General features: G+C 41.1%; 1 protein-coding gene across 4 annotated transcripts in view; it reads right to left on the bottom strand.

Moving 5' to 3' along the window:
* Positions 1–16,483, bottom strand: part of IQGAP2 (IQ motif containing GTPase activating protein 2) — a 289,919-nt gene that overhangs the window by 21,713 nt on the left and 251,723 nt on the right. For all 4 annotated transcript variants that reach the window (XM_035014677.1, XM_035014676.1, XM_035014674.1 and 1 more), the window contains 6 exons: positions 15,140–15,280; positions 14,702–14,786; positions 14,028–14,260; positions 4,499–4,631; positions 1,455–1,557; positions 654–795 (listed from right to left, as the gene is read on the bottom strand). In XM_035014677.1, coding sequence (XP_034870568.1) covers positions 654–795; positions 1,455–1,557; positions 4,499–4,631; positions 14,028–14,260; positions 14,702–14,786; positions 15,140–15,280 — 837 coding nt within the window. The remainder of the gene's footprint in view (positions 1–653; positions 796–1,454; positions 1,558–4,498; positions 4,632–14,027; positions 14,261–14,701; positions 14,787–15,139; positions 15,281–16,483) is intronic.

The following is a 16,483-nucleotide window of genomic DNA, read 5'->3' as shown; positions in this document are numbered from 1 at the left end:
GTGAGCATATGTTTTGGTTTATGGTGTTTTGATTTATGGTGACGGATCTCATTCTTTCGTATTCCGTGTGTAAAGGACTGGTGTGGAACATCCAGAGGCCTTGATGGAAACAATACAGTATAAAAGCATGAATGCTTCATTATAAATGCTCAGGGGCAGGAACTAGGGTATAAGTCAAAGCTGGTAAACATATCCGGGCTTAGAGTAATAGGAAAGAAGGTTAATAAAGCAGATGATAGTGTTAGGTCTTACCATGGTGTGCCTTTTGTATTAACACTGGATCCCAGACATTAAATATGCTTTCAAGTATTTCCTCATTAATCTTTTTACCACTCTGAAACAGGTATTTCCCTTCAGTTACCTAAGGACTTCTACAGGCAGAATTAATCACTTTGTTTCTTAAAAGAAAGGAATCAAATTGCTACATGGAAAAGTGAAAAACAAGATAAGCTTTATAAACTATTATAACATTTAGTTCCCTCTTAAATGATAAGTAGTCTATTATCCTTTGGTCAGATGTTTGATGAATAAACAACGTATTTCGATATTTAGATACATTAAAACGAATTATTTGGGGATTCAGCCTATTTAAATTTGCATGTTTTAAGATGCATAATCCGAGACACAATGTGCCCATTATGCCCCAAACTTACTTTATCATGAGGCTTTGGCCATCTATAGCTTCACCGTCCCCTAGGTCGTACTTGCTTGTCAAATAAAGGGAAATCTCAATCTTTGAGAGTTGATTTAGTGTATTTGCCCTGTTAGGGTCATTGGGGTCAACTGCTCCTTCCCCTGCAGAAATAAAACATTGTTATTCTTACCATTCACTCATTGTGTTGGCATCAGCAAAGCAAGATAAATGTTCTATGGGAAAGACAGGCTTTGTTGTACAGGGGATAATGGTCTTCATAAACAAAACAAAACATATACTAATATATTCCAAGAGGCTTTTAAAATCTTTCTCTCTTTTTTTTTTAAAAAGATTTTAAGTAATCTCTACCCCCAACACGGAGCTCGAATCCACAACTCCAAGATCAAGAGTCGCATGTTCCACCGACTGAGCCAGCCAGTCACCCCTTAAAAAGTCTTTGATTTAAACTGTAAAATAACATGGGGGCACAGATACTCAAAACATGAAAATATTACTAAAAGAGAACTTAATAAAAGAAATCGTTATAAAATACAGCAAGGAATTTGTAATAAATTTGGCTCTTTAATGATTTCTTTATGATATAGGTTGACTAATCCCTTTTGATGCATCTAGAGTTTAATTGCTATCTAATTGATTTGTAACCTAGGACACTATGAATTACAGAACTCTTAATGTAAGAAGGGGCTAGTGTAGTTATCTTCTTAAGTAAGGTTACATATTAAGATTATTTTGATCTAGAATAGGAAAACTGAACAACTAAACACAAACCACAGGATAAATAGAAGGCAGAAGCTCTTACCAAGAAAAGACTCCACACTAGGTACCTCTCCCAGGGATTCCAGTAGTTCATTCAGCAAGTCCTGTTTGTCAGGTGCAATTGCATCCTGGTGTTCCAACAGGAGCTTTACAGAAACAGCAATAAACACAGAGACACAAACAATTAAAAGTAAATTCCTAAGTGCTACCATTTTTACGCCAAGTTCCCTTTCCAGTTTTTCAAGATAATTTTCTTCTAATACTGTTTTATTTTTATTTTTATTTTTTTAAAGTAAGCTTTATGCTCAACATGGGGCTTGAACTCATAACCCCGAGGATCAAGAGTCCCATACTCTACCGGCAGAGGAGTAAGGCACCCCTATTGTTTGAATCTTAATTACAAGTTTGACATTTATTAAAATTAGAGACCACAGGGAAACACAGTTTTTAATATTGTCTTAGAGGTAAATGCCTACTTTACGTGAAGAAATTGTAGCTTTGTGAAAGGTGCCCATAAAACCCTCTTTCGGCAAGATCTGGTGAGATGTGCCTCCAAGAAGCCTTCTACCACTTAACCCCGTGCTCCAGCCCACCTTGACAGAAAAGGTCAAATGTGGGGAGGAAAGTGCCTAAAATGAGGCAGAAGTCTCTCTGCTAATAAACTGGAAGCACATTTCCATATCTCTTCAGGGAAAAATTAAGTGGTAATCAAACAGTATGGCTATATATAAAAAAAAATCACCACATTAGCTATTTCAATCTGCCTGGCAATTGAAGATCTTTCAAGGGTAGGGATCACAGAAACGCCTGTATGCTTCCTTGGCCTGAGACCTAGATGTACCAGGTGTTGTTTCTGGTACGCAATCCCCAAAAGGATGCGAAGCGTGTAAAGAGAGGCATTACATAAGTAATAAAGGTGATAAAATGACATAGTGACATCTGGAATGGTAGGATGCATATTTCTGGGGGAAGGTACATTAGTAACAGAACAAAATAAGGTATAACTTTAAGTTCCTGTTCTCTGAAGAGACAGGAGAGCTGATTCGGCTGCTGTCTTTGGGGAGTGAGGATTTAGGCAGCTAGTTTCAACCCTTTATTCTGGTGATTACAGAACAGAAAACTGTCTTGAAAATGTCTCTTTAAGGAGCTTATTTTGAGGGTCTACATGTTCCTTAGAGGACAAGGGGCAAGCAGGGGGTCACAGGTTGTGTGGGCTGAGCTGCCGCCAGGCTTCTGTGTAGATGTGGACACCTCCTCGTTTGAGACAGACTGTAAACAGAATAGTCTTTCTCGGCAGTCACAGTACTCCCACGTTAGACATCTGCTTCCAGCCTAACACATGAAGACAATCCAAACCGGTCACAAGCCAGATTTCCCAGGAAAACAGAACCCCCTCTTTTCAATTTTTGTTAACAAAAAGAACAGATGATTTCTCCTTAAAGAGTAACAGTCTAGCTGAATACAGCAACATTTTTTTCATGGCTATCCCTGGGAAAGAATGTCTCATTCTAAAAGATAACTCCGCCCCGCTTTTTCTGCATGAAGATACTGCCCTCAACAAATGTGTAGCCAGGATGTGGACATTTTTTTAAGACAGATAATCTACCATAAAAAAGACAACAGTCGTTGCTCAAATATGAATGAGTCCACTTGCTCATTAGAGCAGTTTTGCAAATGTTGCATTGCTGGACATGTTTTATGATTTTGAGTGTTTATACATAGAGAAAAGAAGTATAGCCTCTTCATTTGATCAACCAACTCACTCCTTTGGCTGGCCGTTCAGACCCGCCTTTGTTTAAGGTCACTCAAAATACTCATGGAGAGCTTGTTGCAAATGTCAGGGTGGTTCCTTGTTCCATCCCTGAAAGAGGGAAACCAAAAGCAGGTCCAATCTTTTTTCAAAACCTGTATTCAAGCTTTAGTTTGTTAGTTAGAAGAGCTTAATAACACGGACTGAAATTTTAGTAGCCAATTTTGCCTCCTGTTAGTGTATCTGCTTTGATGGGGGTGGGATAGGACCTTTCAGAGGTGTGTATTTGTTATGCTTTCCTTGTAGTTGTGTGTAATCCCAACTGAGTATACCCTTAATGAGGGCTTTTTGACCTCTAGTGTGTATCTGCAGAACCTGGGTTCTTGTTAGAGTGTAAGTTCTGAATTGGGAGGTCTGGAGTATGTTTCTAAACATGTCCCTAAGACTTCTCTTGGAGGAGCACGGTGGTAAGCTATTTTCAAAAAGATTATCTTTTAGGAACCAGGTTTTTCAGGAAATACTTTCCAATTGGTTTTTTCCAAACAAAAAAAACAACAAAAAAACCCAAACAAAAATCCAAAGAAACTCTCAATGCTTAGCCTCTTTTTACTTTAAATGACTGAGGAGCCATCTAAGGCTTTCCCATGCTGAGCTAAGTGCCCTGACCCCAACAGACACTTAATATTCTTTTCATGGCTGATGGTGGTGACGTTTGCACGCCATCTAGATGGAGACATTGTGACATACCACAGACTATGAAACTGCCTTTGAGAAATGGGATTTTCCAGAACAACAGAAATGATTCTTTGCAGGCAGCTAATGTTGGGTGGGGTGTCCTCTCTTTCCTAACCTTAAACAGCCTATTTTCCCTATCTTTATGTTCAATATTGGGAGAGAGAGAATATTCTCATTATCCCAGAATTTTACTGGAAAAGCTGGGAAGATTCTAGGAAGGGGAAGAGAAATAGTGTGGGGGTTCAGGCAGTGCAGCCCTGGTGGGTAGAGGAAATAGCAGGGCCTATCCCTGCTCAGGACTTAAACTTGACATTCACAATCTGACTTTGTCAACAGATCATGTAAGAAGTAAATTTTCTGATTTGGGAGGAGCTTTATTATGCACTAGAGGGAATAAATGCACCATGTAAAAAGTAAATGTGGCTTGTTTGGGAAAAGGAATCTTATTCATGTGTAAGTCAGGGAATAAATAATCGAAGGTTTCTTAGGATTCTGAGTATGAGTATTATTAGCACATGCTTACAGGAAGCCCCGTAGAGACTAAGCATTTTTAACAAAATCGCATCTGAACCGTGCTAAGACCCTTTTCCAACCCCACTTACTGAATGTGTGCTGATGATTTCTTCAATTGAAATATAAATGACTGGTTTGCTGACTGTCACCACATCTGTGTATTTATCCATATTAAACTTTTCTTCTGGCTCAGGGACATTACAGGCTTCTTTGAAATATTTCCTAACAAAGAAAACAAATTCTTAAGACAGAGTTCAAATTCCTGAGGTAAATAGCTTTGTCAAAACACTGAGGAAATCATGAATTATGACTAGTGCTTTATTCTCCATCCCAAACTATGTGTGTGTGTGTGCATGTGTGCGTGTGTGTGTGTGTGTGTGTTGGGGAGGGGGGAACTTGTTACATCATCTTCCAGAATGGCTCCTAACTATGGAAGCTGAGTCCATGTTTCTGTATGTTGGACCCAGCTCCTCAAGCAGGAATAGAGAGAGCAACATAGCCTCAGGTTCTGTTAGTGACTCAATGTAGTCAAATTATGGTTATTTTATTTCATTTATTTTGTTTATTTTTATTTTTTATTTTTTTTAAAGATTTTATTTATTTATTTGACACAGAGAGAGAGATTGAGAGAGAGAGAGAGCGAGCACACAAGCAGGGGGAGTGGCAGGCAGAGGCAGAGGGAGATGCAGATTCCCCTGAGCAGGGAGCCCGATGCAGGCCTCGATCCCAGGACCCTGGGATCATGACCTGAGCCGAAGGCAGACGCTTAACCGACTGAGACACCCAGGAGCCCAAATTATGGTTATTTTAGAAAATGTTATTTTGAAAACAGGGCCTCTGAAATTTAGACAAAAATGTCAAGACTGATAGTCTTTGATCTAAGAATCAAGTCTTTCTAGAGAAAATAATCTGGAAAGCAATTTATCAAATGTGCTACTTTATTTATTTTTAAAAAGATTTTATTTATTTATTTGAGAGAGAGTGAGGGAGAGAGAGCACAAGCAGGGAGAAGGAGAGGAAGAAGCAGACTCTCCTGCTGAGCAAGGAGCCTGATGCGGGGCTCGATTCCAGGACCCTGGGATCATGACCCGAGCTGAAGGCAGACGCTTAAGGACTGAGCCACCCAGGCGCCCAAATGTGCTCTTTTAAACGGCACAGCTCCTGGGCCTAATAACCCTTCAGAGCTTCTGTTGCCAACATGACTGAAATTCAAGTTAAGCCTACTCTACTCCTAGTTGATCCAAGCAATAGTTGCTGACTGATGGAAACACTGTTAAGGCTAGACACACTAATATGTACCATGTCCCATTCTCCCAATAATCAGATTCTAAAAAGTCTGCTCTTTAAATAATAGCAAATTTAGACAGGGAGTTCAAGACAGCCAGGGGCTCTGGTCATGGTATAGAAGTGATCCTTTTGTACAGGCAGAGAAGGTATTTCATTCTATAATGTGGTAAATTTTCTTCCTTTTTTTTTTTTTTTTTTAAGAGGGAGAGTGCAAGAGGGGAGGAGCAGAGGGAGAAGGAAAGATTATTTTATTTTTATTTTTTATTTTTAGTTTTTTGTAGTTTTTAATTTAATTTAATTTTTTTAAAGATTTATTTATTTATTTATTTATTTATTTATTTATTTATTTATTTATTTGAGAGAGAGAATGAGAGACAGAGAGCATGAGAGGGAGGAGGGTCAGAGGGAGAAGTAGACTCCCTGCCGAGCAGGGAGCCCGATGCGGGACTCGATCCCGGGACTCCAGGATCATGACCTGAGCCGAAGGCAGTCGCTTAACCAACTGAGCCACCCAGGCGCCCCAGTAGTTTTTAATTTTATTATGTTATGTTAGTCACCATACAATACATCATTAGGTTTTGATGTAGTGATCCATGATCCATTGTTTTCGTATAACACCCAGTGCTCCATGCAGTACGTGCCCTCCCTAATACCCATCACCGGGCTAACCAATCCCCCCTCCCCACTCCTCTCTAAAACCCTGTTTGTTTCTCAGAGTCCATAGTCTCTCATGGTTCATCTCTCCCTCCAATTACCCCCCCCATTTTTCCCTTCCTTCTCTTAATGTCCTCCATGCTATTCCTTATGTTCCACAAATAAGTGAAACCATATGATAATTGACTTTCTCTGCTTGACTTATTTCACTTAGCATAATCTCCTCCAGTCCCATCCATGTTGATGTAGAAGTTGGGTATTCATCCTTTCTGATGGCTGAGTAATATTCCATTGTATATATGGACCACATCTTCTTTATCCATTCATCTGTTGAAGGGCATCTTGGCTCTTTCCACAGTTTGCCTATTGTGGACATTGCTGCTATGAACATTGGGGTGCATATGGCCCTTCTTTTCACTACATCTGTGTCTTTGGGGTAAATACCCAGTAGTGCAATTGCTGGGTCATAGGGTAGCTCTATTTTTAAATTTTTGAGGAACCTCCACATTGTTTTCCAAAGTGGCTGTACCAACTTGCATTCCCACCAACAGTGTAAGAGGGTTCCCCTTTCTCCACAACCTCTCCAACATTTGTTTTCTTTCCCTGCCCATTTTGGTCATTCTAACTGGTGTAAGGTGGTATTTCAGTGTGGTTTTCATTTGGATTTCCCTGATGGCTAATGATGATGAACATTTTTTCATGTGTCTGTTAGCCATTTGTATGTCTTCTTCAGAGAAGTGTCTGTTCATCTCTTCTGCCCACTTTTTGACTTGATTATTTGTTTTTTGGGTGTTGAGTTTGAGAAGTTCTTTATAGATTTTGGATACCAGCCCTTTATCTGTAGTGTCATGTGCAAATATCTTCTCCCATTCTGTGGGTTGCCTCTTTGTTTTGTTGACTGTTTCCTTTGCTGTGCAGAAGCTTTTTATCTTGATGAAGTCTCAAAAGTTCATTTTTGCTTTTGTTTCACTAGCTTTTGAAGATGTATCTTGGAAGAAGTTGCTGTGGCCAATGTCAAAGAGGTTACTGCCTATGTTCTCCTCTAGGATTTTGATGGATTCCTGTCTCACATTGAGGTCTTTCATCCACTTTGAGTTTATCTTTGCAAATGGTGTTAGAGAATGGTCGAGTTTCATTCTTCTGCATGTGGCTGTCCAATTTTCCCAGCACCATTTATTGAAGAGACTGTCTTTTTTCCATTGCATGTCTTTTCCTGCTTTGTCAAAGATTATTTGACCATAGAGTTGAGGGTCCCTATCTGGGTTCTCTATTCTGTTCCATTGGTCTGTATGTCTGTTTTTGTGCCAGTACCATGCTTTGTAATATAGCTTGGTGATCACTGCTTTGTAATACAGCTTGAAATTGGGCAATGTGATGCCTCCAGCTTTGTTTTTCTTTTTCAACATCTCCTTGGCAATTCGGGGGCTTTTCTGATTCCATACAAATTTTAGGATTGTCTGTTCCAGCACTTTGAAAAATGTCATTGGAATTTTGATTGGGATGGCATTGAAGGTATAGATTGCTCTGAGTAGCATAGACATTTTAACAATGTTTATTCTTCCGATCCATGAGCATGGAATATTTTTCCATCTTTTTCTGTCTTCTTCAGTTTCTTTCATGAGTGTTTTGTAGTTCCTAGAGTATAGCTCCTTTACCTCTTCGGTTAGGTTTATTCCGAGGTATCTTATGGTTTTTGGTGAAATGGAATAGTTTCTTTAATTTCTCTTTCTACAGTTGCGTTGTGTATATGAAAGCAACTGATTTCTGTACATTGATTTTGTATCCTGCCACATTACTGAATTGCTGGATGAGTTCTAGTAATTTGGGGGTGGAGTCTTTTGGGTTTTCCGCATAAAGTATCATGTCGTCTGCGAAAAGAGAGAGTTTGACTTCTTCTTTGCCAATCTGAATACCTTTTATTTCTTTTTGTTGTCTGATTGCTGTTGCTAGGACTTCTAGTACTATGTTGAACAACAGTGGTGAGAGTGGGCACCCTTGACGTGTTCCTGATCTTAAGGGAAAGGCTCTCAGCTTTTCCCCATTGAGGATGATATTTGCTGTGGGTTTTTCATAGATGGATTTTATGAGCTTGAGGAATGTTCCCTCTATCCCTATACTCTGGAGAGTTTTAATCAGGAAAGGATGTTGTATTTTGTCAAATGCTTTTTCTGCATCAATTGAGAGGACCATATGGTTCTTCTCCCTCCTTTTATTGACATGTTCTATCACATTGATTGATTTGTGAATGTTGAACCACCCTTGCATCCCGGGGATAAATCCCACTTGGTCATGGTGGATGATCCTTTTAATGTATTGTTGGATCCTATTAGCTAGGATTTTGTTGAGGATTTTGGAATCCATATTCATCAGGGATATCGGTCTGAAATTCTCCTTTTTGATGGGGTCTTTGCCTGGCTTGGGGATTAAGGTAATGCTGGCCTCATAGAATGAGTTTGGAAGTTTTCCTTCTGTTTCTATTTTTTGAAACAGCTTCAGTAAAATAGGTATTATTTCTTCTTTGAATGTTTGGTAGAATTCCGCAGGGAATCCATCAGGCCCTGGACTCTTGTTTTTTGGGAGGTTTTTGATCACTGCTTTAATCTCGTTACTGGTTATTGGCCTATTCAGGTTGTCAATTTCTTCCTGTTTCAGTCTTGGCAGCTTATAGGTTTCCAGGAAGGCCTCCATTTCATCCAGATTGCTCAGTTTATTGGCATATAGTTGTTGATAATAATTTCTAATAACTGTTTCTATTTCCTTGGTGTTAGTCGTGATCTCTCCCCTTTCATTCATAATTTTATTAATTTGGGTCCTTTCTCTCTTCTTTTGGATAAGTCTGGCCAGTGGTTTATCAATCTTATTCTTTCAAAGAACCAACTTCTAGTTTCATTGATCTGATCTACTATGTTTCTGGTTTCTAATTCATTGATTTCTGCTCTAATTTTAATTATTTCTCTTCTAATGCGTGGCTTAAGCGTCGTTTGTTGCTTTTTCTCTAGTTCTTTAAGGTGTAGAGTTAGTTGGTGAATTCGGGATTTTTCTATTTTTTTGAGTGAGGCTTGGATGGCTATGTATTTCCCCCTTAGGACCGCCTTTGCAGTATCCCATAGGTTTTGGACCGATGTGTTTTCGTTCTCACTGATTTCCATGAATTGTTTAAGTTCTTCTTTGATTTCTTGGTTGACCCAAACATTCTTGAGCAGAGTGGTCTTTAGCTTCCAAGTGTTTGAACTTCTGCCAAATTTTTTCTTGTGATTGAGTTCCAGTTTTAGAGCACTGTGGTCTGAGAATATGCAGGGAATAATCTCAATCTTTTGGTATCAGTTGAGACCTGATTTGTGACCCAGTATATGGTCTATTCTGGAGAAAGTTCCATGTGCGCTCGAGAAGAATGAGTATTCTGTTGTTTTAGGGTGGAATGTTCTGTAAATATCTATGAGGTCCATCTGGTCCAATGTATCATTCAAAGCTCTTGTTTCCTTGTTGATTTTCTGCTTAGATGATCTGTCCATTGCTGAGAGTGGAGTATTGAGGTCTCCTACAATTAACGTATTGTTATCAATATGACTCTTTATTTTGGTTAACAGTTGGCTTATGGCTGCTCCCATGTTGGGGGGCATAGATATTTACAATTGTTAAATCTTCTTGTTGGATAGACCCTTTAAGAATGATATAGTGTCCTTATGTGTCTCTTATTACAGACTTTAGTTTAAAATCTAATTTGTCTGATATAAGAATTGCTACCCCAGCTTTCTTTTGAGGTCCGCTGGCATGGAAGATAGACCTCCATCCCTTCACTTTCAGTCTGGATGTATCTTTAGGTTCAAAATGAGTCTCTTGTAGACAGCATATGGATGGGTCCTGTCTTTTTATCCAATCTGCAACCCTGTGCCGTTTTATGGGAGCGTTTAGGCCATTCATGTTGAGAGTGATTATTGAAAGATATGAATTAATTGTCATCATGTTGCCTGTGAAGATGTTGTTTTTATAGACTGTCCCTGTAAATTTCTGTTGTAGATCACTCTTCCTTTCTCCTTTTATAGAACCCCCCTTAATATTTCTTGCAGGGCCGGCTTAGTGGTCACATATTCTTTCAACTTCTGCTGGTCGTGGAAGCTCTGCATCTCTCCATCCATTCTAAATGAAAGCCTTGCCGGATAAAGTATTCTTGGCTGCATGTTCTTCTCATTTAGTACCCTGAATATGTCTTGCCAGGCCTTTCTGGCTTGCCAGGTCTCTGTGGTTAGGTCTGATGTTATTCTGATGTTCCTCCCTCTGTACGTAAGGAATCTCTTCCCCCTAACTGCCCTTAAGATGGTTTCCTTGGTTCTAAGATTTGCGAGTTTTACTATTACATGCCGGGGTGTTGGCCTGTTTTCCTTGATCTTAGGAGGGTCTTCTCTGCCTCTAGGACTCGAATGTTTGTTTCATTCCCCAGATTAGGGAAGTTCTCAGCTATAATTTGCTCAAATACATCTTCTAGCCCTCTCTCTCTCTCCACTCCCTCCAGGATTCCAATTATTCTGACATTGGAACGCCTCATGGTGTCACTTATTTCTCTAATTCTATTTTCATGGATTCTGAGCTGTTTTTCCCTGGCCTCCTCTTTTCCCTTTTTATCTATTATACTGTCTTCCAGATCACTTATTCTCTCTTCTGTCTCAGTTACCCTAGCTGTTAGATTATCTAGATTGGATTGGATCTCATTGATAGCATTTTTAAGTTCTGCCAATTCACCTTTTATTTCTGCCCTTAGAGACTCTATGTTGCCATTAATTGATTTCTCCATTCTAGCCATTGTCTTCACAATTGCTAGCCTGAATTCCATCTCTGACATCTTGGTTATGTCTGCATCCATTTGTAAATCTGCAGCATAAGTCATAATCTCTGAGTCTTTTCTGTTTTGGGGGCTCCTCCTCCTAGTCATTCTGTTGATGGGTGTTTGAGGGAATGTATAGAGTCCAAATTATTGACCAGAACCCAAGCAAGATAAGGTCCTGTTTTCTTGGGACCTTAGGGTTGCTGGCCTCTTGTTTTCCCAGCCTGTCTTCTGCGGGATGGGCCTGCAACAACCCTGTTTGGGCGGAGTTTCCCTGCGCCCCGTGGCGGGGGATGGGCTCAGTGGGAATCAGTCTTTGGGGCTTTTGTTCTCTGGCGCCTCTCCCTGGAGGCTTTCCGTGTCTCTTCCGCGAGTCAGAGCAGAAGAGACCGTTTCCAACCCTCTGCCTCCGAGCAGAGAGATCGCAGTCTGTTCTTCAGTGAGCTCTCCAGGCCACACCATCTCCGTTTCTGTCCGTGCTGCTATAAACTGCAGCGGCCTGGGTTGTGCGCCCCTCCGCAGCGCCCCCAGTCCTGCCTCCAGGTCGGGGCACGTCTCTGCCCTTTGTGCTTCTAAAACCCCCAGCCGCTCCCAGTTCGCATGCGTGCGACTCCGCTGCTTGGGGTCTCCACCCCGGGCCTGCAGTTCACCGGTGTGACCCCGGCGCACTGGGTTTCCGCCTCGGAGGCTGCAGTTCGCTTGTGCGTGACCGTCGCTCCGGTTTCTGTCCGGGCGGCGGGGGCTGCGGTTCACGTGCGCGCAACCCTGCCGGTCTGGTTTTCCACCCCGGGGGCTGCCCTAAAGTCCTTTCCCGACACCACCGGTCTGCGGTCTGCGAGTCTATGCCCTGTCCGCAGTCCGCGAGGCTGTCGCTCACCGGCGGTGTAGGATCCCCACGTCCAGGCACCCTCCCGCCGCTGTTTATCCTCCAGTATCTGCCTGCAGAATTACGGCTCTCCGCTTTGTACCTCAAAACCAACCGCCTGCAATATTCTGTTTGTAGAGATCCAGATCTTCTTACATCTCAGGCTGGTTTCGTGGGTGCTCAGAGTGGTCGGTAGATATCCAGCTCAATTCCGGGGACCAGCTGAAATAGGGTCCCCTACTCCTCCGCCATCTTTCCCCCCGATTTATTTTATTTTTTAAAAGATTTATTTATTTGAGACAGAGAGGGAGAGCGTGTGCCCAGGGTAGGGGGGCTGTGGGCGCAGAGAGAGAGAGTCTCCCTGAGATCATGACCTGAGCCAAAATCAAGAGTCAGACACTTAACAGACTGAGCCACACAGGTGCCCCTGCAGTAAATTTTCATATGCCTGAAATTATCTTTGGTCTATCTCCTAAGGGTACCCAAGGCTTATACACCAAAAAGGCCTCTACCTTCCCAGCCCAAAGGTGAAGAGGTTAAATCGTGGGCAGCCCTGTTGGTGCGGGAGAAGAGCACATTTCCATGTGACAGTTGGTCTTCCTACACTTTTTTGACAGTTTGTCTTCCTACACTTTTAATAGGTTGCTGAGGAACACATAGGATAAATACAAGTGTGAGAGGAAAAAATAGGAATTTAAGAGGAAGTGGGGGGGACTTTGGTTTTGTTTCTTTTTGAAGAAGAGCTGGAACCACAGATGTTTGATAAGAACAATCTGAGAAAAAAGGAAGTAAAGGGAAGCTGTAGTAGCAGATAAGGATTTACAAGAAATAGTACATTTTTCATCCGTGAGAAGAACTAAAATTAGCAGCTCGAGATATCAAATCTTCCTGTAGTAAGAGGATTTGGAGGGAATTTTCTCACAAGAGGCCACAATTCTAAACAGAGAATAATGATCATGAACTACCTTTGTGAGCAGATAAATCACTCTTCCAGAGGAAGATCCACTCCTCAGAGGAAAACTGAGGAATGGGAAATCAATTTTCTAAGTGAGGAGTTACAGAGGCTGCATTTATGTCTTATTTCTACGACCTACCAATGGAATGGCAACAAGAGAAAAAACGAACACCAAATTGAATATGCTTCCTCGGAGAGCTTCAGGGTGACTGTATCTTCCTACCAGACCCACTCCTTTCATGTTCCCATGGAAAGATCAGTGATAGAATTTGGAAATGCCTATCAAGGCAATGGACGTAAGTCTTACATGGGTAACAGAGGTTAAAGAAAAGAACACACTCCTATACAATCCTCAACAAATATAAAAGCTGGATCTCTCTAGCCTTTTGAAAACCAAATACTCAGTGTCCTACTATTGTCTGATGCAGATAAGCAAGTTCTTTCTCATTGGACACATTTGTAAAGAAAACAGAACCAAGGGCGCCTGGGTGGCTCAGTTGGTTAAGCGACTGCCTTCGGCTCAGGTCATGATCCTGGAGTCCCAGGATCGAGCCCCACACTGGGCTCCCTGCTAGGTGGGGAGTCTGCTTCTCCCTCTGACCCTCCCCACCTCATGCTCTCTATCTCATTCTCTCTCTCAAATAAATAAATAAAATCTTAAAAAAAAAAAAAAAGAAAGAAAACAGAACCAAAAACCCTCTTCTTAAGTTCAATGAAGAAGAAATCTGCTTTTCTGACTTCTAAGTCCTATAAGCCAGTAGCGCACCAGGAAGAGTAAAGATTTCATTCTGTCCACAGCAGAAATCAAACATCTGGGGATGATTCAGGGTAGCAGGGGCACTGGGGGCAGGGGTGGGATGGGGAGCCCCCGACTGAAGTGACCCAGCCTGTTCTTTCCCCATTGCGCCAGCAAGAAGAAATGCACGCCATCACCTGAGGTTCCTATCCCTCAGCCCCAACTTCACTTCTGAGTACAGAACACACATGACTTTTGCTCATCATCTTGCAAGTTTCTCCAAAAGTAATCACCCCTCTCACCTGAACTCTTGATAGGTCTCTGATAAATAATTATTCATAGAAGAGAGATGCTCGTTTTCTCCTTCGAACAGCTTGTTGGAGGCTGCATGCTGAAGAACCTTGGCCACTGATCCCAAGTTTCTCCTTTGGTCGGGATTGATCTGACCTCCAGCAGTCATGTCAATGATATCAAAGCCATCAGGAGCTACGATAGCTGGGTTCATGTACCGGTAGTATAGGAGGTTTCCCACAATCTGGAGGAATGCAGAGGAAAAGACCGTTTTCAAGAGAAACAACTCAAGAGTTTTAGATTTTTAAAAATTGAAGTAAATATTCATTGCCGTGTCCCAAGAAAGATCATTTTCTGATCTGAATCCTAAAAAGGAGTTCTGTAAAGGTAGTGAAAATAGTCACACATTACCAATATAGCTAACCAAATTATTTTTGGTGAAAAATAGCATAATTAGAGCATATTGTCCCCAAATACTCTAATACAAAGATTCTCAATAATGTGTAAGATCTCTAAAGTAATTTCAGCATCATCAATAATCTTGACAGTCATTCAAAACAGAAGACCTGCAGCTTTTTATAAACAGTCATGTGGAGGGAAAAGAAAATCTCACAAAATGTAATGCTGATAATTTTGGCTCACGCCCCCAACAGAAGCTATGGTGAGATGACCCTTGAAAATCTACCTTTAATAGCTCATCTTCTGTGGCATCAGGAAATTTCTCATGGATCGAATTCTTCAGTACTTTGGCTATATACCTCAATCCATAACTACATGTAAAACAGATGACAAAAGAAAATAATGGGAAAAGGCTAAGTGAGAAAGAAACACAAAGCAGTTGTTCTAGTCAACTACAGTGGAGCAGTTTTCTTAAAAATTAAACATAAAATGAGATGGTAACAGAATCACAGGACCTTCACTGATGACAGTCACTGAGCACTGTTTTTAGTGTTCCCTCTTTGGAGAACAGTTATGAACTTAAAATGCAAACGCAGGCAAACTTATAAAATCATGTTAAAACAGTATGAGGGAGAATGCCTATCTTGACTGCCAGGATTTATTTAACATCGTGCTGCAAGAACTTTGAGGGAAGAACGTTCAAGTAGCTACGTGTACAACTTACGGCAGGAGATCAAGGGAAGAAATGATAGAATTCAGGACTTTGTCGGTGACCCTTCTCAGATTCTCAATGGATGCCTCCAGTTTATTTTTCACTTCTGGGTATGTTAGAGCTTGTTCGGTGGTCACGTCATAAGGCAGCTTGCTGAAAACACAAGGGCTTTCAATTAATTGGGGGCTTAGGGACAAGCATTTGTGTTCTTGCCAAGCTGTTTGGACAATCAAGTTTTGTACAGTGAAGTGGACTTCACCCACTGACCTCAGGAGCAAAATGTTTGCCAACTGAGGGGAGGTCCCATGTGCCCGGACAGTCCCCCTGCCACTAGTGGACGAGGGGGACTCCAGGCTCTCTCTCGGGACTCTTCTGGCAAAATAACAGGAGACTCAAGTGATACAGACCCGGCTAACTTTCTCTCTCTCTCTCTCTCTCTTCTTTTAAGTAGGTTCCCCCAGTATGGAGCCCAACCCTGAGATCAAAATCTGAGCTCAAGACCTGAGCTAAGATCAAGAGTTGGATGCTTACCCAGCCATCCCTCTTTTTTTTTAATTACAAAAAAACAGTATGTTCATTGCAGAAAAAAATTGCATATAAACAAACAAGAATATAACACCAACCCAGAGACAACCATCTTTCATATCTTGGTGCATAAATTTCTAAGTCCTACTCTATACATCTGTGTATGTGGGCCTAACACACACATGGGTATAATAGAGTTGATACATATACACATTCCATATAGATCCTACACACACACACACACACACACACATTTTTATAGAAAATGGTTTATTGTACTCAACTACAACTGAAAACTATACCACATTTTTTCCATGCCAATAAAAATATTTCTACACCATTATTCCAAACAGTTACTAAGTCTACTATGTGTTATACAAACATTTATTTAACAAATTCCTCAAAGCTAAATATTTTGACTTTTCCCAACTTTTTGCTGTTACAAACAGTGCTGTGAGAACCATCCACGTAATTCTCTGTGCGTATATTAACGATTGCACAAGGCATCCTTTTGCACAAGATAAAAAGCTGAGATTGCTTAGATTTACTAACTACCACCCAGAATAAGCCTATCCTACCTGGCTTATTAATGCTTACACAGGAAACTTACTCACTTGGTAACTGTAAAAAAGTATGTATCATCAGGTGAAGAGAAAGTCTGTACTATTTCTAGGTCTAGGTTTAGAAACACACACAGAGCAACCAAGGGAGAGAATTACAGAAGTTGTGGCTTTGGGGGTCAACCAGGACTGAAAGTTGAAAGTACCATGTCATACCGAGATGCGCAAGGGTCCAAGAATGTGGCCTGCATGGGTACATTAAAGGAGGGAA

This window comes from Mirounga leonina, unplaced genomic scaffold (genome assembly GCF_011800145.1).
Source record: "Mirounga leonina isolate KUSES-001 unplaced genomic scaffold, KU_Mleo_1.0 Mir_168, whole genome shotgun sequence".
Lineage (NCBI taxonomy): Eukaryota > Metazoa > Chordata > Mammalia > Carnivora > Phocidae > Mirounga > Mirounga leonina.
This window is presented reverse-complemented; position numbering and strand designations above follow the sequence as displayed.